This window comes from Mustela nivalis, assembly GCF_964662115.1.
Source record: "Mustela nivalis genome assembly, chromosome: 6".
Classification (NCBI taxonomy): Eukaryota; Metazoa; Chordata; class Mammalia; order Carnivora; family Mustelidae; genus Mustela; species Mustela nivalis.
Window position 1 is genome coordinate 110430453 of NC_139025.1, and position 22937 is coordinate 110453389.

At 37.0% G+C, this 22937-nt stretch overlaps 2 protein-coding genes across 3 annotated transcripts in view; one reads left to right on the forward strand and one right to left on the reverse strand.

Annotated features, from left to right (window-relative positions):
- Positions 1-1395: 1395 nt before the first annotated feature.
- Positions 1396-8555, reverse strand: PIERCE2 (piercer of microtubule wall 2). Its single transcript, XM_082733849.1, has 2 exons — positions 8409-8555; positions 1396-1885 (listed from the first exon to the last, which is right to left on the reverse strand). Exons 1-2 carry the CDS (start codon positions 8445-8447, stop codon positions 1538-1540), a joined length of 387 nt encoding a protein of 128 aa, XP_082589975.1. The 5' UTR covers positions 8448-8555; the 3' UTR covers positions 1396-1537.
- A 137-nt stretch (positions 8556-8692) lies between these two features.
- CCPG1 (cell cycle progression 1) overlaps positions 8693-22937 on the forward strand; it is an 81903-nt gene continuing 67658 nt past the window's right edge. For both annotated transcript variants that reach the window (XM_082733833.1, XM_082733834.1), the window contains exon 1: positions 8693-8975. The gene's annotated coding sequence lies outside the window, so the exon portion shown is untranslated. The remainder of the gene's footprint in view (positions 8976-22937) is intronic.

The following is a 22937-nucleotide window of genomic DNA, read 5'->3' on the forward strand; positions in this document are numbered from 1 at the left end:
TAATAAAGGCTACCTATAAAAAAAAACTCAGAGCTAACATCATCTTCAATGAGGAAAAACTGAGAGCTTTTCTCATAAGATCAGGAACAAGACAGGATATCTACTCACCATTCAACATAGTACTAGATGTTTTAGCCACAACAATTAGACAAGAAAAAGAAACAAAAGGCATCCAAATTGGTAAGGAAGAGGTAAAACTTCCACTATATGCAGATGACATGATACTATATATTAAAAACCCTAAAGACTCCACCAAAAAAACTAGAACTGATAAATGAATCAGGAGAGTCGCAGTATGCAAAATCAGTGCACAGAAATCTGTTGCATTTCTATAAATCAATAATGTGGTAGCAGAAAGAGAAATTAAGAAAACAATCCCAGGGCACCTGGGTGGCTCAGTTAGTTAAGCAACTGCCTTCGGCTCAGGTCATGATCCTGGAGTCCCAGGATCAAGTCCCACATCAGGCCCTCTGTTCATCTGGGAGCCGGCTTCTCCTTCTGCCCCTCGTCCCTTTCATGCTCTCTCTCTCTCAAATAAATAAAATCTTTAAAAAAAAATTTAAAAAAGAAAACAATCTCATTACAATTGCACCAAAAATAATAAAATACCTAGGAATAAACCTAACCAAAGAGAGAAAAGACCTGTATTCTGAAAACTATAAAATATTGATGAAATAAATCGAAGATAACACAAACAAGTGGGAAATCTCCCATGCTCATGGATAGGAAGAACAAATTGTTAAAATTAGTCCACTACCCAAAGCAATCTATGAATTTAATGCAATCTCTATAAAAATACCAACAGCATTTTTCACAGAACTAGAACAAACAGTCCTAAAATTTGTATGGAACCAAGAAGACCCCAAATAGCCAAAGCATTCTTGAAAAAGAACAAAACTGGAGGTATCACGATCCCAGATTTCAAAATTTAAAATAGACATGAACAGACATAACTCCAAGGAAAACATACAAATGGCCAACAGACCCACAAAAAGATGCTCAACATCACTCATCATCAGGGAAATGCAAATCAAAACCACAATGAGATATTACCTTATACCTATCAGAATGGCTGGTGCCAAAGAAACGAAATAACAAGTGTTGGTGAGGATGTGGGTGAAAAGAAACCCTCAGGTACTGTTGTGGGAATTCAAACTGGTACAGCCACTGTGGAAAACACTGTGGAAGTTACTCAAAAATTAGAAATAGAATTACCATATGACCTAATAAATCCACTACTGAGTATTTACCCAAAGAAAATGAAAACACTAATTTGAGAGCCTTTTGCAACTTTTGGAGAATATGTACTAAATAAAGCCAAGATTTACTAAAACATGTCTCTTTTTATTCTATTTTGAACACATTTTTATTTAAGAAGTCACTGTTATTCAGGTATCAGTTGAAATGTTTTATTTCTTAAAGTATTTTTTTAAACTAATTCAAATACTTTTATATTTCAAGTTTGGTATTCTAGTCTTAGATTTAAAATGCACTTTTCCTGAGTAATTTTCTCCTAAATATGCAAAGGAAAATATTTTCATAGAGTACGTTGAAAATTAGGAAAATCAAGGGTTCTGGTTCTATCAGGTGTAGTGTTTAGAGAGTTATTTTGATAAAATCCAGTAGCTCTGATATGGTTTGAAAATACTTGGTCTCTTGGAGTATAATTGCAGGGAACAAACTGTGGCTTAGGTAAAAATTCACCATAATTACTTGAATTGGTTTTATACATAATCATCTTAGGTTTTGATAGTGAGGTAGCTGTATAGAGGGTCTTTGGGTCCAACATACATGAAAACACAGGATTTCCAGGATTCACACAAGGAGGAACTTGTTCAGGTTTCACTTCTGTTCCTGAATTTGAAGCTGAAGCACATTTCTTGTCCTAAAATACAAACATATCAAATCATTCTCAATTATAAAATTTTGGGAAAAAAATTAAAATTAGCACCAACCCTGTCATACCACTCACAAAAATTAACTCAAAATGAATTAAAGACTTAAATGTAAAAGCACAAAGCTCCTAGAAAAGAACACAGGGGGAAAGCTCTGTGATGTTCTTGGTATAAATTTTTTGGATATGATAACAAACGCATAAGCAACAAAAGCAAAAATGACAAGTGAGACTGCATCAAACTGAAAAGCTTCTGCACAGCAAAAGAAGTAGTCAGCAGAATGAAGAGACAACCTACATAATGGGAGAAAATATTTGAAAATCATATTGATAAGGGATTAGTATCCAAAATATACAAGGAATTCATACAATGCAGTAACAAAACATAACGTGATTAAAAATGAGCAGAGGATCTGAATAGATATTTTTCCAGACAAGATGACAAATGGCCATCAGGAACATGAGAAGTTGTTTAACATCATTAATGATCAGAGAAAAGCAAATTAAAACCACAGTGAGGTACAACCTCATGCCTGTATTAGAATGGCTTGTGTCAAATAAGTGTTGGCAAGGATATGAAGAAAAGGAAACCCCTTGTGCACTGTTTGTGGGAATGCAATCTGGTGCAGTCACTATAGAAAACAGTTTGGAGATTCCTCAAAAAATTATAATTAGTATTACCATATGATCCAGCAATCCCAGTTTGGGGTATATGCCCAAAGGAAGTTAAATCAGTATCTCAAAGGGATATCTGCACCCCCATGTTTGTTGCAGCACTATTCACAATAATAGCAAAGATATGGAAACAATCTATGTGTCCATTAATGGAATAATGGATAGAGATGTAGTATACTATATTCTCATGTATATATACATACATAAGTATTAATCATCCATAAAAAAGAAGGAAATCCTGCCATTTCAGACAACATGGAGGGCGTTATGCTTAGTGAACTAAGTCAAACAAAGAATATGAGAATCTCACATATATATGAATCTAAAATTTTAAAGTCAAACTCATTGAAACAGAAGAATGATGATTTCCAGGGGATGGGGGAAATGGAAAGATGTTGGTCAATGAATACAAACTTCCAGTTATAAGAAGAATAAGTTCAAGGGATCTAATGTACAGCATGATAAGTATAGTTACCAATACTTTATTATATACTTGAAAGTTGCTAGAGAGTAGATTTTAAATGTTCTCACCACAAAATAACTTTAATTATGTGAGGTGATGAATGTGCTAATCTTATTATGGTAATCATAATTATGGTAATCATTTCACAGTGCATACAGGTCTCAACTGGTAATAAAAGACTGGGATCATTCACTGCATATTTTCAGACCATAGTTCTTTTGAAACTTGAACTTAATCACAAGAGGAAATTTGGAAGAAAACAAATACATGGAGGTTAAAGAGCATCCTACTGAAGAATGAATCAGTCAACTAGGCAATTAAAGAAGAATTTAAAAAATTAATAGAAATATGAAAATGAAAAAAAAAAACTGTTCAAAACCTTTGGGATGCTGCAACAGCGATTCTAAGAGGGAAGCATATAGCAATGCAAGCCTTTCTTAAGAAACAAGAGAGGTCTCAAATACACAACCTGACCTTAGACCTAAAGGAGCTGGAGAAAGAACAACAAATAAAGCCTAAACCCAGCAGGAGAAGAGAATTAATAAAGATTAGAGCAGAAATCACTGAAATAGAAACCAAAAGAACAATAGAACAGATCGACTTAACTAGGAGCTTGTTCTTTGAAAGACTGATAAACCCCTGGCCAGGCTTATCAAAAAGGAAAGAGAAAGGACCCAAATAAATAAAATCATGAATGAAAGAGGAGAGGTCACAACCAACACTGAAGAAATACAAACAATTATAAGAACATATTAAGAGCAACTATATGCCAACAAATTAGGCAATCTGGTAGAAATGGTTACATTCCTAGAGACATATAACCTTCTGAAATTGAAACAGGAAGAAATAGAAAACCTGAACAGATCCATAAGCAGCAAGGAAATTGAAGCAGTAATTAAAAATCTCCCAACAAACAAGAGTCCAGGGCCTGATGGCTTCCCAGAGGAATTCTATCCAGTATTTAAAGAAGGAGTTAACACCTAGTCTTCTGAGGCTGTATCAACAAATAGAAATGGGAGGAACACTTCCAAACTCATTATATGAGGCCAGCATTGCCTTGATCCCAAAACCAGACAAAGACCTAACCAAAAAGGAGAATTACAGACCAATATCCCTAATGAACATGGATGCCAAAATTTTCACCAAGATCCTAGCCAATAGGATCCAACAATGCATTAAAAGGATTATTCACCACAAACAAGTAGGATTTATTCCTGGGCTTCAAGGGTGGTTCAACATCTGCAAATCAATCAATGCGATATACTATGTTAATAAAAGAACAAGAACCATATGATCCTCATAATGCAGAAAAATATCTGACAAAGTACAGCATCCTTTCTTGATTAAAACTCTTTACAGTATAGGGATAGAGGGAACGTACCTCAATATAATAAAAGTCATATATGAAAAGCCCACAGTAAATACCAATCTCAACACGGAAAAACTGAGAGCTTTTCCCCTAAGGTTAGGAACACAGGAGGAACACTATCATCACTATTGTTCAACCCAGTACTAGAAGTCCTAGCCTCAGCAATCATACAGCAAAAATAAATAAAAGGCATCCAAATCAGCAACGAAGTCAAATTCTCACTCTGCACAGATGACTTGATACTCTATGTGGAAAACCCAAAAGGCTTCATCTCAAATTGTTGGCACTCATACAGGAATTCAGCAACGTGGCAGGACATAAAATCAATGTACAGAAATTAGTTGGATTTCTATATACTAACGATGGGACAGAAGAAAGAGAAATTAGGGAAGCAATCTCATTTATAATTGCACCAAAAACCATAAGATACCTAGGAATAAACCTAACCAAAGAGGCAAAGGATCTGTACTCAGAAAACTATAGAACACTCATGAAAGAAATTGAGGAAGAAACAAAGAAATGGAAAAAAGTTCCACGCTCATGGATTAGAGGAACAAATATTGTTAAAATGTCTATGCTACCTAGAGCAATCTACACATTCAATGCAACCCCTACCAAAATACCATCAACTCTTTTCACAGAGCTGCTGGAATAAATAATTCTAAAATTTGTATGGAACATTAAAGACCCTGAATAGCCAGAGGAATGTTGAAAAAGAAGACCAAAGCTGATGGCATCACAATTCTGGGCTTCAAGCTCCATTACAAAGCTGTAATCATCAAGACAGTATGGTACTGGCACAAAAAAAGACACATAGATCAATGGAACAGAACAGAAAACCCAGAAATGGACCCTCAACTCTATAGTCAACTAATCTTCGACAAAGCAGAAAAGACTATCCAAAGGAAAAAAGATAGTCTCTTCAACAACTGTATTGGGAAAATTGGACAGCCACATGCAGAAGAATGAAATTGGGCCATTTTCTTATACCATACACAAAAGTAGACGCAAAATGGATGAAAGACCTAAATGTGAGACAGGAACCCATCAAAATCCTAGAGGAGAACATAGGCAGTAATCTCTTCGATATCAGCCACAGCAACTTCTTTCAAGATATGTCTCCAAAGGCAAAGGAAACAAAAGCAAAAATGAACTTTTGGGACTTCATCAAAATCAAAAGCTTCTGCACAGCAAAGGAAACAGTCAAGAAAACAAAGAGGCAACCCACGGAATGGGAGAAGATATTTGCAAATGACAGTACAGACAAAAGGTTGATATTTAGGATCTATAAAGAACACCTCAAACTCAACACACACAAAACAGACATATCAAAAAATGGGCAGAAGATATGAACAAACACTTCTCCAATGAAGACATACAAATGGCTATCAGACACATGAAAAAATGTTCATCATCACTAGCCATCAGGGAGATTCAAATTAAAACCACATTGAGATATCACCTTACACCAGTTACAATGGCCAAAATTAGCAAGACAGGAAACAACATGTGTTGGAGGGGATGTGGAGAAAGGGGAACCCTCTTCCACTGTTGGTGGGAATGCAAGTTGGTGCAGCCTCTTTGGAGAACAGTGTGGAGATTCCTCAAGAAATTAAAAATAGAGCTTCCCTATGACCCTGCAATTGCACTACTGGGTATTTACCCCAAAGATACAGATGTAGTGAAAAGAAGGGCCATCTGTACCCCAACATTCATAGCAGCAATGGCCACGGTCACCAAACTGTGGAAAGAACCAAGATGCCCTTCAACAGATGAATGGATAAGGAAGATGTGGTCCATTTACACTATGGAGTATTATGCCTCCATCAGAAAGGACGAATACTCAACTTTTGTAGCAACATGGATGGGACTGGAAGAGATTATGCTGAGTGAAATAAGTCAAGCAGAGAGAGTCAATTATCATATGGTTTCACTTGTTTGTGGAGCATAACAAATAGCATGGAGGACATGGGGAGATAGAGATGAGAAGGGAGTTGGGGGAAATTGGAAGGGGAGGTGAACCATGAGAGACGATGGACTCTGAAAAACAATCTGAGGGTTTTGAAGGGGTGGGGGGTGGGAGGTCACAGTACCAGGTGGTGGGTATTATAGATGGCACGGATTGCATGGAGCACTAGGTGTGGTGCAAAAATAATACTGTTATGCTGAAAATAAACTAAAAAATAAATAAAAAAAATTTAAACAAAACAAAACAAAACAAAATCCTAGAGGAGAACACAGGCAGCAACCTCTGTGATTGCAGCCCCAGCAACCTTTTGCTAGAAATGTTCCAAAGGCAAAGGAAACAAAAGCAAAAATGAACTATTGGGACTTCATCAAGATAAAAAGCTTTTGCACAGCAATGTAAACAGTCGATAAAACCAAAAGACAACCGACAGAATGGGAGAAGATACCAGCAAATGTCTTACCAGATAAAGGACTAGTATCCAAAATCTACAAAAACCAACAACAACAACAACAACAAACCCCAAACTTATCAAACTCAACATCCAATGAACAAATAATCCAATCAAGAAATGGGCAGAAGACAATGAGCAGACAGTTCTTCAAAGAAGACATCCAGGTGGCCAACAGACACATGAAAAGATGCTCCACATCACTTGACATCAGGAAATACAAATCAAAACCACAATGAGATACCACCTCACACCGGTCAGAATGGCTTAAATTAATGAGTCAGGAAATGACAGTGAGGATATGGAGAAAGGGGAGAAAGGGAAACCCTTTTACACTGTTGGTGGGAACACAAGCTGGTGCAGCCAGTCTGGAAAACAGTATGGAGGTTCTTCAGAAAGTTAGAATTACAGTAAACCAAATCTAGTCAAAACAAGAGAAATTAACTGATAAACTTTGTTGGCATAATTTGTACCACCCAATCAGGAAATGTTAGGGTCTACCATGAATCTTTTTGACTTCCAGGATAATTGTTACATACTTAGAACTAAAATACTCATTCTTTTACTTTATGTCATAGGTTACTGCAGTTTTCTTATTTGGGTTTTACCCTCTTCATATCTGATATTCTTAAAATGTGGAGTTCAAATTAGATACAATTAAAAGAACAATAGAAGAATTATACAAAGAACAATAGAAGGATTATTTTAAGTGCCCTATCAGGTTAAACACAGGATCAGCAAATATTATTAAGGATTAAAAGGTTAATTAAAAGTGTAAATGATTCTTCTAAAATTGAAGGTCTTAAAAAATTGGACTGTGAAAGTGCCTTGAAAGGAATAAAAATCTACAAAGAGATCATATTAGTGGTAAAGACCACTAATGTAATTTTCAGGCTCCCCTGGAATTAGAGAAAGCCAATCCACTGGGGTTTTTCAAACTCTTTCTTATAAACATGTACACATTTTTAAAAGATAAATAAGAACAAGTCATTGAGATAATAAAAATGCTCTTTATGGGAGCTGTAGTTTTAAAGTTAAGGTTTTTTTTTCTTTTTTTGATGTTGTGTCACAGGTGATGTTAACTATAATAACACCAAAAGCAAAAAAAAAACCCCAAAGTCTAATTTTGAGGCACCTTTTTGTTTCTGCTCAGGCCATCATTCTCTTTGTTAATGCTTCTTTTTATCTTTTTTTTTTTTTTTTTTTTTTTTTTGGTGCCACATTGGGGGAGAGAACCTTGTTTAACCCTAAACCTTAACTTGCTACGTTTCCCTCAAAAGTGAATACAAGTGCACTGTATTATTCTTTTTTCCCCTCCTATCCTTTTTGAACAAGGCAGTGTGAGGAAAATGTAAAATTAACAAGGTACGTTTTTCTCATTTAAAGCCATCACCGCAGTTGTACATCATCCCGTCATTTCATACTTCCAGAGGCAACTCTGGCTCAACGCGATGCATTTACGTCTGTGTAGCCCAGTGGTTGTCTAGAAAGGTGTTTCTTGGAGGTGGGGCGAGTGGCGGTGCGTGGCGCCCAAATTTATAGCGAGGAATACCAGCTGTCAAAAACATTCAGCCCTCTGCCCAAACCCACCCAGTCGTACTCGGTCATTCTCGGTATCTTCTCTACCATTCGGCAAACGCAGTCTTCTCCGGCAGCGGCTAGCAAGACGACCAGGGAGCGCGCAGAGGAGCGGCCTTTCTACTACATCCAATTAAAGCCGCAGAGAATAGGAACCATTCGCAAGATCAATCGGGATCTACTAATCCGCCTAATCCGGGGAGCCGCCCTCCGGGTGAAACCGCGAATCCTTTAGAGTGGTGGTCTCCATAGCAACCGGCCGCGGAGCCGCTTTCGCGCCGGGGCCCGGATGTTGTGAGGATCGTAGCCGCCCCGCCTAGCTTCCTGCTGCCGATCCCCGGCCGGCGGCGCTCCTCTTCGGGAGTCGTAGTTCTTCCCTCCTCCCGTGCCCTACATGAGGAGCGGGAGGGACTACGAGTCCCGGCATGCGCTGCGGCGCTCCGCCGGCCGCCGCCTCCCGGCTGTGGACGCCTGCGAGCAGGTTGTTGTTTTTAAGTGAGGCGTCACTGTGCTCGGAGCTGTGACCGCCGCCACCGCGACAGTCAACACAGTCGGGCGGAGGTGGCGCTGCCCGTTGAGGTACGGCCCTGGGCTGGTTGGGACCCCGGGAGAGGAGTCTCGGCCGCCTGTCGGGGCCCTGTCCGCTGTTGAGTTGTGTGGCCGGGGCAGAGGCGGTGTCTTTGAGGCAGGGGCTGCTCTGACAGGGGCTGCCCAGGCTGGGACTGCCCTGGCTGGGACTGACTCCGGCGGGAGCAGGTGCAAGGGTGGTCTTGAGCCGGGCGCTGAGGCGTAGGGTCGGGAGGTCTCGCACCCTCCGATCCCTGCTTGCGAACCGGAGCGGCGTACTAGGCGACCGGGGGAGCTGATGGCCGGGGGGACCCTTCTTTCACAAGGCTGGCTTGGGCGCTTCTTGGTCTTGATTGATGAGAATCCATATGGTAAGATGTGATGTGCGTCACCCGGCCGGTTTTTTCAGCAGGCCCCTCTCTTGGTGACGTTTGAGCCCGGTGATGCCAGGAATAGGTGGATTAAATATTAAATAATGCAGCTGAAATTGCTGCTTATACGCCAGGCTGATAATGATCAGATCCCCTTCCTATCCTTTTCCGCCTCACCCGGCCCACTTCTTAATCGATAACTTCTCTCTAGCAGCTGTCCACACAGTTCCTCGTGTGCTCTACATGTTTATCTTTTTTTGATGAATCCATCTCTGCCATTGGGAGCGGCAATTTTAACGAAATCAGTCAGTTATGGTAGTTGAGTGGGTGAAGTTTGCACCGCTTCACAAGTGCTTTATTTAAAGACGAAGGGGAGCTTTCTTGTAGCTAGAAGAGGTAACTTACTTGAGTCCTGCGAATTTTAGATTTGCCTCCTCCAATAGGGTTACCTCCATTGGATAGTGCTTGAACTGTGTCTGTTAGCGCTTCATATTTTGGGTTTAAGGTTTGAATCTTATTAGGTCCCATATTTTTCAGGGGGATACAATCTATCACACCTTGGACGCTAGTGTCAATGGTTTACTATTCTTTGCTGAGTTCTCATCATAAAGGTGAAGGGATAGGAGAAAGCAAGGGTATTATTTTATTGCGTAATTTTTAACCCTTTAAGCGAAGGATAGGATCCTAATTAAAGAAGTTACTAAATAAAAACCATTCTTAAATAATATTCAGGGGTGTGGGAAATACTTTTGAAGTGAAAACAGGTTAGAAAATGATATAATTCTGATTTTGTAAATGAAACTGTAGAACCAGAAGTGATCATGTCTACTAAAAATAAGCTCAGAAGATAGTTATAAAAGTGATCAGATGGTGAAACCGTAAATAGCTTTTTCTTTATATTTTCTGGTATTTTCCAAATTTTCCAAGGAAAAGAACTTAATTAAAAAAAAAAAAGGATAGGTGCAGCAGTTCAATAGGTCCTTTAAACATTGCTTTAAAAAACAAACAACAAAGAACCTACACAGAGACCCTGTTACTGCAGCAACAGATTATATAAATAACAATTTAAACCTAAATTATTTGTGTGGAAGGGGCAAGAAATGCATTTGTTGGATTAAAAAGGAAAAAAACCCCAGATATAACAATAATTCTTAATATCTGCATGTCTCATTTTAATCTATTTTCATTTTGCATGATAAAATCAAGGAGAAAAGTGCTTAGTCTTTAGTTAAGGCAGTGCAATGTTGATTATTCCTGTAAATCTATCAGGTGACAAAATATGGGCATATTAATCTGAAAAGATCTAGAGGTAGGAGAATTTTAAATTTAAATTTATTTCCAGTGGAAATAAAGAAGTAAATCAATGATAAAATGTGGACTTTTAAGGCTTGTTTTCATTAAATCATGTTGACTACGATGTTTTATACGGTACTGATATTTTGGATTGTGTTTACTTTTATTTTCTGTTATTGATATGTTGTATATGAATGGGTAAGAAGCATATTATTTAGCCCACATTTTGTTTTCTGTCCTAAGGAAAGGGTCACATTGGTCTTTTGTAGGAGTATTCTATGTATTTTTGCAATTATCAGCCCTGAAAAATTGAGGTTAAGCCTCAACTCCCAAGTTTCTATTAAGTCTTAATACAATATCCATTCTAAAGCTTCTTTGTTTTTTAAGCTATAGTATTCATATTTTATTTTCTTTGAAGCTTTGCTTCCTCCTCAAGTTTCAGTTCCTTTTTGCTATTTTGTATCTTTTAATTTTGTATATATTGTCTATTGTGTTAGTTCAGTATCTTACTAGATATTTGAGTCCATTTACAGGGCATAAGAAACACAATTGATGAACATGTTTGATTTACTAACTTGTTACACAGTATTATAGTCTCAGTTGTGTAGTTGCATTCTTATCTTAAGTTAAAGATTTAAAAAAGCTAGATAAGTATGAACTGCTAAGATCCTAGAGCAGTAGTTTCTGACATGTAAAGAACATGGACAGAGCAGCAAGGCCTGTTAAGCCCAGGATATTTTAAAACAGAATATGCAGACTCATCTAACAATGCAGAACTACTAGAGGCTGGATTGTTTGCATGTTTATGTGTGGTTAGGTGAGGAAGTTGCCATAATGTATGTAATAACTTACATTTTAAAGAACTTCCTTGCAGTCAGTTTTACAGTTTTGACTAGATTAAAACAAATTAGAGATATTAGTGTGTTTCAAAGGTCATGTCCAATATACTGCACCAGATAAATTTGAAAAAAGTTTCTAAATTTGGGTTCTAAGATGAAATTTAGCCCTATAATGTGGGAAGGATTGGAAGTAAGTGGTAAGTTTAGGAATTTTCTTTCTTTCTTTCTTCTTCTTCTTCTTTTAGGACGTCTGATATGTGGAAACTTTGTTTAAGGGCCAGTTGGTTTTTTGAAGTAAGTATTAAAAATGAATAAAGTGAGGCAAAGATTTTCTTCCTTCACTACAGGAAGTCAGAAATCTAATTTTTCTTTAGTATTTGTCCGTAAATCACTATCCTAAAAACCTTCTGTCTGGTTCATACTACCATCATGATGAAATTACTGTAAAAAGAGCATTGTATTGGGAATCAGGATGTTTAATGATGTTGAGCACATGATTTGTGACTCTGTCTTGTTTCCATGTGTACATTGTACATAATAGCCAGTTGCCATACTTGATGGTGTATTTGTGAAGCTCAAATCAGGTATGAAAATGACATCACTTTGTAAGTGGCAGAGTGATCTGCCCATGCAAAGTATTATTGGCCTACATAAGTAACATTTATATAAAGTATATTGTGCATTTGAAGTGTGATAAGAATGTGCTAGGGTTTTTTTTTTTTTTTTTTGACTGGGAAGTTTGATGGAACAGTGAAATGGTATCTTAATTTGATATTTTGGTAGAGCTTTTGGCTTTTCTAGGTTGGAGGAAACTTGGCCCCTGTCCTGACTGTGACTTTGCACTCTGCTGCATTAAAGGTCCTGAAACTGCAGTGTGCTTTTAAAAGAGTAGTTTTAATATTGGTTTCGGGTTTTTTTTTTTTTTAATTGCACATCTAAAGTCTAAGGAAAATCATCAGTGTAACTTCTGACAGTAGGAGGTAGATGTTTTTAATGTTCTAAATGTGTTTTATGTTGTAAAATGTTACTTTAAGTTGACTTCATGACATTGAGCCTACACTGAATATGAAATCCTAGGTCCTTTGAGAGATACTTGCATGTGTAAGCATTGATTTTTCAGAAATAGTTTGGAGCTTAGATATCTTCTTTTGGGGAAGTCATCCCTGCCTATACAGCATCTGACCCTTGAGATTAACTTTACCTAAGGTGGGCATACAGAACATTCAAGTAAAAAAGTGTTTCAGAAACTTTTCTGAGGACTTTTTGAGAGTACATGTAAGTGAAAGTGAAAGGCAAAGTAATATAATATGTATCATGCATGGGTTAGTGACAGCTGTTTATATGATTAGTTGATAACTCAGTATCTTTACTAACATTTTCTAAAATTACTACTAAAAAGTGACAGTGGATGTATATTTAATTGTTCAGTGTTTTTAAAAATGGAAAACAATAGAGGTGTAAAATCCCTTTGTTTTTCATAGAATTAGGGTGAAATAAAAGGTATAGATATGTGATGAATATGTATTTTTAATAAGCAAAAATGAATTATTTTTTTAAAATTTGAGAATAGAGGAAAACAAAGAGGCAAAACCCAATAGTTTTACTTACTTATTCATGAAGGGGAATAAGGGGCCACCAGGGGCTCATGGTGCCCAAGTGAGTATGGAGCCTTGGTCAAGTTTATATATATGTTGTCTCTTTTAGGCTCCTCCAGAATTAAGATAAAACAGTCTTTGAAAGCCAGGATTTTTTTTCTCAGAATGAGAGTACCTGGTGAAAGGAATGTTTACATACTAATAGGCATATTAATTTCCCCACAGTGTTTGAATTCATATTGCTGACTCACTTCATTTCACACTTTTTTATCAAAGGTGTGGCTTCTTTTAGATGGAAGCAAAAAAAGAGTACTTTCATCTTCAAATATGGTAGTGGTTGCTTTTGTTTCCTAATTTGAGGGATGTTACATCATTGAAGGAAACCTGTGAAGAAATCGTGTATTGACTCACTTCTTAGTTTATTGTCTACATCAGAAGGTTAATCTGCTGCCTGTAACCATGTTGGTGCCTTTTTCTGGGCAGGCATAAAGTGAAATTACTTCTCTGTTCTAGATTTTTTTTTTCCAGATACCTGTCTTTAGTGATAGATTTCAGTGTTTTAAATGAAATTCCACCCCATTAGAACTAGGAGAGGGCAACTTACTATAGATGGGTTATGGTTATCTTTGCATCCACCCATATGATGAATATAGTAGCCAAGAGGCAGGGCAACCATAGGATCACATAATTACCATAATTACTGCATTGTGGACTCATCAAAGCCCGATTTTCATCAAAATGTCAATTTTCCACTGTAAATTTCTCATACTGCGGATAGTAAATATTTTTCTATGACTCCTTTCGGCCCTTTGTCTTGAAGAAACTGGTCATCCAGAAGATGATTGGATTTGTATCAGTCATATACTATACTTAAAATTGGGTTTGTATTTTTATTTTAGAAAAGAAAATATTTTTTCTGCTGACTATAGAGTTAATAAATGGTCATTGAAAATTTAGAAGATAAATATAATTTTGGTATTTTTTAAGATTTGAAAGATACTCTAAAATTTTAGTATTACATGTCAATTAATATAAATAGCATTTTACTATACATGTTTGTCTTGCTTTTAAAAATATATTGATATTTCTCCATGTCAAAGCATGTTGATCTAGTCTGTCTTTTTAATGGTTGCATTAGTTATAATACTACAAATTTTTATTTTAATAAATTCACTCTTGGTAGACCTTCTACTTTCTAATTTTATATTGTAAAAGTTGTTCTATCAACAGTTCTTACACATATGTGTATATGTTTTCATATTCATATGAATATTACAATCAGATAAATTCTTAGAAATGAAATGAATAGGAAGTGAAAGAAAATTGGTGGATGGTCACAGCTTATCTGCCTGTAGAATTTTGTTGTTAAAAATCACTGAAAGAAGAGGTGCCTGGCTGGTTCAGTCAGAACATGTGGCTCTTGATCTAGGGTTTGTGAGTTTTAGCCCCAAGTGGGGTGTAGAGATTACTTAAATAAAACTTAGAAAACAAATCACTGAAAGGATGATAATATACATTTCCACTGTTTACAGTTTCTGTTTTCCCCATATCTTATCTAACTTACTAACTTGTTTAGTCTTTGTTAATTGGTTAGGTATTAAAATAGTCCTGCTTCTCTTCATGTTATTTGGTAGTAAGTATTTTATGTTATTGTATGTATGTTTTTTTTAATGTTATTGTATTGTATGTTATTGTATGTATTGTATGTTATTTTTATGTTTTGTATTGTATGTTATTTTTATGTTTTCTATAAATTGAGTATGATGCTTGCTAAATTTGTCTTTATGTAAGATTTCCTTGAAGACTTTTCTTTCTTTTTAAAGTTTTAATTAGTTAATTAATTAATTTGATAGCACAAGCAGAGGGAGCAGCAGGGAGAGGGAGAAGCAGGATCCCCACTGAACAGGGAGACTGATGCGGGATTGGATCCCAGGACCCCCAGGATCATGACCTGAGCCAAAGGCTGACGCTTAACAGACTGAGCCATCCATGTACCCTGCTTGCTAAATTTTCTACTCAGTGTTTTAACCTTTTTCTTACTGGTTTATTGGTATGCTGGAAGTGTTTTGAAAACTCTTTCATACATGTCACAGATATTTTTCCCTAACAAGTGTATGATTTTTATATAAGATCTTTTCCTTTACAATTTCTGGGTTTTGTGTAAAGCTTAGAAAAAGATTGTGTTTACCTCAGGATTATAAAGTGATTTTCCATTTTCTTTGAGTCTTTTTGTGGTTTAGTTTTATATGTTTAAAACTTTAGGCCTATTTTACCAGGTGGTCTTAATGTTTTGTGAAGCCTTATATTAGTGTTGATCTCTCACAAGGCAAACAAAAGATGACATATTGAAAGTATTTTGTAATATCATGTTAGTGAAGTTTAATGGAGGCTTTGATTCCTGAATGATGCAACTTGGCAAAAAAATTTTTTTTTTTCCTTTGGGAGGGAGGATAGGAGAACATGAAACTTGCTTTCTTTTTTAATTCAGAAGTATTTTATGTGAAAGTGGCTCTTGTATTTCTGCATCACTTTCATCCTCTACCTTTTACACCAATGGTGGGAAGCTGTTTTGTGTTGTGTTTTGAGCATAAAAAAGGCAGACAGCACTTAGTTCCCTATTCAGAATTGCCTGTCAAATCTTTTGTCCTTGATGTTTTTGGAAGGCCATTTAGTTTTCCCTTTGCTTGGTGAAAATATGTTGCAGGATTTATCTGCTGTAACAGTTTAATAGTTCTATAGAAACTTACTCTTTTTCAAATAAAGGGTTTACCTGACCATTCTAGCCAGTAAGCTTGAAATCAACTTCCTTAGGGTAGTACTTATATTTCCCAAAACACAAAGGTCTTATGGGTACTAGGTGCTCTTAAACTACGTTTCTTTATTGCTAGAATTTGGGGACTGAAATAGGGTCCACATTGTAGATAGTAAAAAGAAAATTATAAACTGACCTATCACTTAAGATTAGACTACTTTGAAAAAAGGAAACAAATACAATGGAAGGTTCTTCCCTCCCACAATGAACAGATTGAAGACTCCTTAATTCCTGAAAAAGACACATTTCTCATCATCTAACTACTGAAGTATTTATGTCAAATTTTTTAGGAGGGGAGAAGGAGAGAGAGAATCTTAAGCAGGTTCTATGCCCAGCACAGAGCCGAGTGTGGGGCTCGATCTCACAACCCTGAGATCATGACCTGAGCCAAAATCAAGAGTCAGATGTTTAACCAACTGAACTACCAGGTGCCCCCTTGTCAGAATAATTTTTTAAACGTGAATTTGCCAAATTACCATAAAACATAGTGACAGAACCATCTTAGTAATAAGTCTTTTTTTTTTTTTTTTTTAGTGATCCAAGATTCATTGTTTATGCACCACACCCAGTACTCCATGAAATACGTGCCCTCTTTAATACCCAACCACTGGGCTCACCCAACCCCCTTCTCCTCTCCTCCAAAATCCTCAGTTTGTTTCTGAGAGTCCACAGTCTCTCATGGTTTGTCTCCCCCTCTGATTTCCCCCAAGTCCCTTCTCCTTTCCATCTCCCAATGTCTTCCGTGTTATTCCTTATGTTCCACAAGTAAGTGAAACCATATGATAATTGATTCTCTCTGCTGTAATAAGCCTTGATAAGTCTTAGATGGCTTTTTTCTTGCATCATTATTTTTCATTGATGAAAAAACCCATTAGCAACTTAAATATCCGCTAATAGGGTAAGAAGCTATGATGAATATAACAACACATTATGTAGTCATTAAAGTCATTTTTCAATAATTTTTAAAGCATTAAAAATTTGTTAAACAGCTAATTGGGAAAAGTATAAGGTAGGAAACTTACTGACCCCAGTAATTACATAAAATGTTTGGAAGGTAACATATGTAAAAGTCAGGAAGGTAACAAAAGTAGAAGAGAAGAGTGATACAGAGGGAAGGGGTGGTAGGAATTATAAAATGGAACCAAGGATGAAGATATTCTTCTAACCACAATGTATATTATGATGTCTATATTTTTACCAAAGATAGGTATCATGAGGGAAAACTCTTCCCATTACTGAAGCCCACTGGTCAGGATAAGCTCATTTATTCTAACACTAAAATCAGAAAGAAATTTCTGCTGATGATTTTTCTAAAGAAGATGCTTGAAAATGTAGTGCATGTGTGCTTACTAACAGTTTCAGGAAAGAAGATAATGACTTCAGTAAGGCTTTTTTTTTTTTTTTTTTTTTTTTTTTTTTGGTGACTTGTTAATGTAGATCCAAGGTACCCCAACCAAGAGTTTATGTTGAAGTAAGGTTGAGTTGCAGCACTTCTTTGGGGGCTGTCTCTGTTACATAGTTAAGAGAATAAAATGCCTTAGCATATAGATCTAAACTAGATTTCACTGTCTTTAATACGAAACAGTGAGTATCTTCAGTATTACATCAGAAAGGCTGGCCTCCTGATAGATGCAAGAGTATATCATCAAACGACTGCTGAAAGTGAGACGGATAGGTGACACAGAAGCCAGCTCCAGCTGGAGACGTTCATCTTTTTTTCTTTTTTTCTTTTTTAATAGATTCTGCTGGGCTTTTGTAAGAGGTTTTTAGAGTTGGGGAGTATAGTAACCAGGTAAGACCGCTGTGGTGATGTGGCATTAGGCATCGTCAATTTTCTTTTCTTATTGCTGGAGACTTTACTGGGAAGCTGAAGAGTGGGTAAAATTGGATAATAGTGCATTTCTTAAGCTTTTCTATTTCAATGTCTTCATTGTGATGTTTAGTGATTTTAGTGGCTCTAAATCCCTTTTGAAAATAATGTTAAAAAATTATAACTATGCAAAGTTTAACGGAGGCAAATTTCAGGGTGGGTCTAAAATTGGAGCTCTTTATCAAAGCCTTGAACATAACACTAATAAGCGAAGTTACTTAGGGAGAAGAGTAATATAAACTACCATTGGGCAACTTATATGCTAAGAAGTAAGAAGTAAGTGCTGTAAATTCAGCACTTTCCAACAATTCCAATTTCCAACAATTTCCATTGTGTTGGAAATTGGGATCTAGGAAAACTTTCGTGGAGGAGGGCTGAGCCTTAAATAGAGAAATCCGAAGGAAGGAAGGAAGGAAGGAAGGAAGGAAGGAGGAAAATATTACAAAAGGTGTAACTTGAGAAGTGAAGACATGGAGGTGGGGCTGTCCATTCTGTATTCAGGAGACGCCCAGTAAATAGATTACTTTGACGGAGCTGAGAGTTCAGGAAGGAGGCCTAAGTGATTGGTAGGTTAGAGCAGGTAGTGAAAACTTCTGAATATCTCCCTAGACTTTGACTTTATAGAGAATGTTTATTCTCAGGGTCAGGGGGAGACTTTTAAATGGGAAGAAAAAAAAATTCTAGTACTTGAAGTATTATATGTAACCTGTAATCAGTTTAATCTTTGCTTGTATTTAAGTGTTTAGGGTGGTTGTTATGTTTAGGAAGGGACCAAGGAAAGAGTTGAAAAATGGGTACTTGTGATAAATACCCTAATAATTAAAACAGCATTGTATTGGTACAAGGAATATAGATCAGTAACAGAATGGAGACTATAGAAACTGATTCATAAATGTATATAGAACTTTATGTAATAAAAAAAATGGCATTTCAAATCATAGAAAGTATAGAATTTCAATAATCAGGATAATTTCTAACACCAAAAGGGAGAAATCTGGATACACAAATTTAAATAGCTAAATATAAAAGCCAAAATTGAAAAAGTATTAGTAGACAATATATGAGAATAATGTTGTAATCTTTGGAAAGACTTTCTAAGGCAAGTTGTAAAATATAGGTGTTCTAAAGAACACCCTATACTCCATCCTCTACCTCTGCATAAAATTTAAAAACGTTTGTGGTAGAAGGTATTTTTAAAAATTGAAGAATTTTAGAAGAAAATATTTGTGATGTTTAATAGTGAATTATTTCATGACCCAATTTATAAAGAACTTCTACAAATCAATAATCTATTAAGAACGAATAACATAAGAACATTAGATAATTTACAGAAAAGGAAATAAGGATAGCCAATAAATATTGGGAAAGGTGTACAATCCCACTAAGTTATCTGGGAAATACAGATTAAAATAAGGAGATCGTTTTTGCTCATGAGGTGATCAGAAATTACATAGGGTCATTACCCTCCTGAGGTTATGGAGAAAAAGGTGCCCACTATTTTGGTAGGGGATCTGCCTGAACCTTATACAAAATTCTGATCCACTCCCTCCCCACAATTGCCTGCCTTCAGTTTTTCCCTCTCATGCTTTATTTTTTCCACAGTACTTGCCACGAGCTGACTTACTTCATATTCTGCTTGTTGGTGGCACCTAGAATATGAACTTTCTTCAGAGGCCATCCTGGTGTGTTGTATCTCCAGAACTTGAAATAAAATTCATGCATGGCATATAGCACTAGCTCAATAAGTATATGCTGCCTGAATGAACGAATGTAGTATTTATGTTCTCAGTTAAGGTAGTCTCATTTAAACGATTTCTGTAGGGCTGTTATTGTACAAAAAATAGAATATAAAGAACATTTTTAAAGTTTTTATTAGTTGGGGTGTTAGATTTTCTACCCTTTCTTAAGATGAAATCTGGTTTAAACCAGGCATTTTGATACCCTTATGGGAAGGTTAAAGTTCGGGAGCCTTTGAAAAAGCATTTGGAAAAAGCTTCTGACTCCTCTTGATCACATTTATTGTCCAGCAGCACTTTTGGAACCTTTGCTGACAGCCCATTGGTTGGCTTACATTGGAATTATAGACGTGTGGGAGAATAATGCCCCCATTCTTCTCCAACATATCTAATTCTAGAAGATAACGGTGATAGGAAACCTTCCCCTTTTTCATAGTAAAATGTAGCTACTCAGGAAGGATGAGGGGTACCATCATATCAGGTAACACTCATTCCAGTTGTATTTTATTTTTTAAGATTTCATTTATTTAGGGGTGCCTGGGTGGCTCAGTGGGTTAAAGCCTATGCCTTCTGCTCAGGTCATGATCCCAGGGTCCTGGGATTGAGTCCCGCTCAGGCTCCCTGCTCAGCGGGGAGCCTCCTTCTCCCTCCCCCCTCACCCCCGCCCCATCTGCCTCTCTGCCTACTTGTGATCTCTATCTGTCAAATAAATAAAATCTAAAAAAAAAAAAAAAGATTCATTTATTTATTTGACAGAGACAAACACAGAGAGGGAACACAAGCAGGGGGAGTGGGAGAGGGAGGAGCAGGCTCCCCACTGGGCAGGGAGCCTGATGTGGGGCTGGATCCCAGAACCCTAGGATCATGACCTGAGTTGAAAGCAGATGCTTAACAACTGAGCCACCCAGGCACCTCCAGTTGTACTTTATGAGATAAAATTAATATTGTTGCTGTATTACTACTTTTGACAACTGCCACCTAAATTATTTTATAGCTACATCTTTAACCCATAACTCCCCTAAATTCGGTTCAGCTTCCTGCTTGGTGTTTCCACTTGGATTTGGTAATCGCTGTCTCAAATTTAATGCCCCCAAACAGTTCACCAGTTGTTTTTTTTCATAGCTTACTGGTTTTGAAGCCTTCCTGTCTCAGTGGCAATTTCATTTTGATATTTGTTTAGTCCAGGAGTCATCTTTCACACCTTATATTCAGTATTTTGGGAAGTGCTGTTAGCTAGCTGTACTTTCAGAATACATATTATCTATCCAGTTCTTATTGTCTTCACAGCTACTACCCTGGATCAAACCACCATTATTTCTCAGTTGGATTATTGTAGCTTTGCAAATGACCTACCTGCTTCAGCCCTTGCTGTCCCCCACAGTGCTGTCTCAATAAGGCTACCAGAATGATCTGTTCTTTCCTCATAATTCTTGTGAGTTTTAGTTTCGCTGAGAGTAAAAAGCTAAAAAGTCTTAGGATCTATAAGGCCCTGCATGGTCCATCCCCTGCCTGTTAGCTCTCTGTCCTCCTCTCTTCCTACTTTCTTGTTAGCACACATGCCTCACTGCTGATACTCAGAAATGCAGGCTGCCTTCGTTCCAACTTTGTACCTGCTGCTTGGACAGAAAAGCACTCCCCAGGTTAACTGCATAGCGATTTCATCATGTATTCAAATAGTTGCTCAAATATACTTTTGTTGTTTTTAGATTTTATTTGACAGAACGTGCTCATGCGCGGGCAGGGAGAGTGGCAGGCAGACAAAGAGGGGAGAAGGAGAAGCAGTCTCCCTGCTGAGCAGAGAGCTGCTTTCATTTGTCAGAAGACAAAACAGGACTGGGAGATTTTTAGTGTTCCTTGCTTTCCTGAACACAGGGCTCAGATAAAGTTCAGCATAGTCTACTACAAATAGAATTTAAGCCCCAGGAGGCAAGATTCCTCTATCTATTTTATATATTGGTATATAGTATTTTCAATACCTAGCAAGTGCTAAGAACTCAATAAGTGTTGTACAGATGGATAAAGGAATTATTTAAAATGGCATTCACCTTAGGCCTCCTGTCTGCTGAAGAATGTGATTATATCAATGTGGAATTGGCCTTTATGCTCTTAGTAGCTTCATAAATGAGATGAGACTTCATGGAGTAAATTTATATCTTGTTATCCCCAGTATGTGCTATGTTGAAACATATGTCTGTAATATGTATTATCATTCTCTTGCATAGAGTTCTACATATAAAATCTTAAATGTTGTGAAGAAATGTTCCTTAGGATCTATTATGAAGTGAAGAGTCAATTTAAATAATGTCTCCTGTTCTGAAATCTCTGGAGACTTTGGATTTTATCCTGAAGGGAGTGTGATTCAGTAGTTTAAATGATCAGATTCATGTTTTAGAATAGCTTTAGTGTGGGCAGACTTACAGAGGCGTGACTGGAAGGGAATTGATCACAGGTAGAGATCCATTAGGGAGCGGTCACTGAAATTGAAGTGGGAAATGAAGCTGGGTTAGGCAGTGGAAGCAGGAATGGTTAAGAAGACTTCCCCGGATTTTTGGGTCACGGTGATTTAGTTATCCTAAATTTAGATTTTTTAATCTGATATTTTGTGGCTTTTTCTTATAGCCAGATTGTTTTTGGCTAATGCTGTTCTCTGAGATACCAAAAACAGGAAGAACAGCAGGAAGTGGTTTTCGGTTTGTATAGATTGTATTTGAATACCCAAGAAACCTAAGCAATTGGATATATATGACTGATTAAAGAAATTAAATTAAAGAAGCAATTGGATATATATGACTGATTAAAGAGATTAAAGAAATCGTATTTTTTATGACTTTGTTACTTCCCATAAACTCTGCATATTTCTAAATTATTAGTAAAGCTCTTAAAATGGGAAGGGTTTGTGCACTTGCCTTTGGTCAAAATAATGAGAGGTTCCTCTAGAATTTTGAGTTTCTTAAGGAATAGTTTAGAGTTGTGTTACTAACTGTATCATCATCCAGAAGTCTGTTTACCTTTTTTTTTTTTTTTAAGGGTTTTATTTATTTGTCAGAAAGAGAGAGAGCAGGCGCGCTCAAGACAAACAGAGGGAACTGCAGACAGAGGGAGAAGCAGGCTTCCCTCTGAGCAGGGAGCCTGATGTGGGACTCAATCCCAGCACCCTGGGATCATGACCTGAGCCAAAGTGAGACACTTAACTGACTGAGCCACCCAGGCATCCCACCTTTCTTCTTTTTGAGTGCTTAATATGTGTCAAGCAGTGTGCTGTGTTTGGAATATTTGATAGATAAATAAGCAACTATAGCACAACATTCTCTTTCCAGGAGTAGATTAGGGAAAGATACTAGTCTTTGGGGGTGGGGTCAGGGAATTGTTCACAAAAGTAATGCATTACTTGAGAATGGAAGGATGGACACAGGGGCTTGGGTTGAGGTAATGGGGTAGGAAACTGATCAGAATATCTG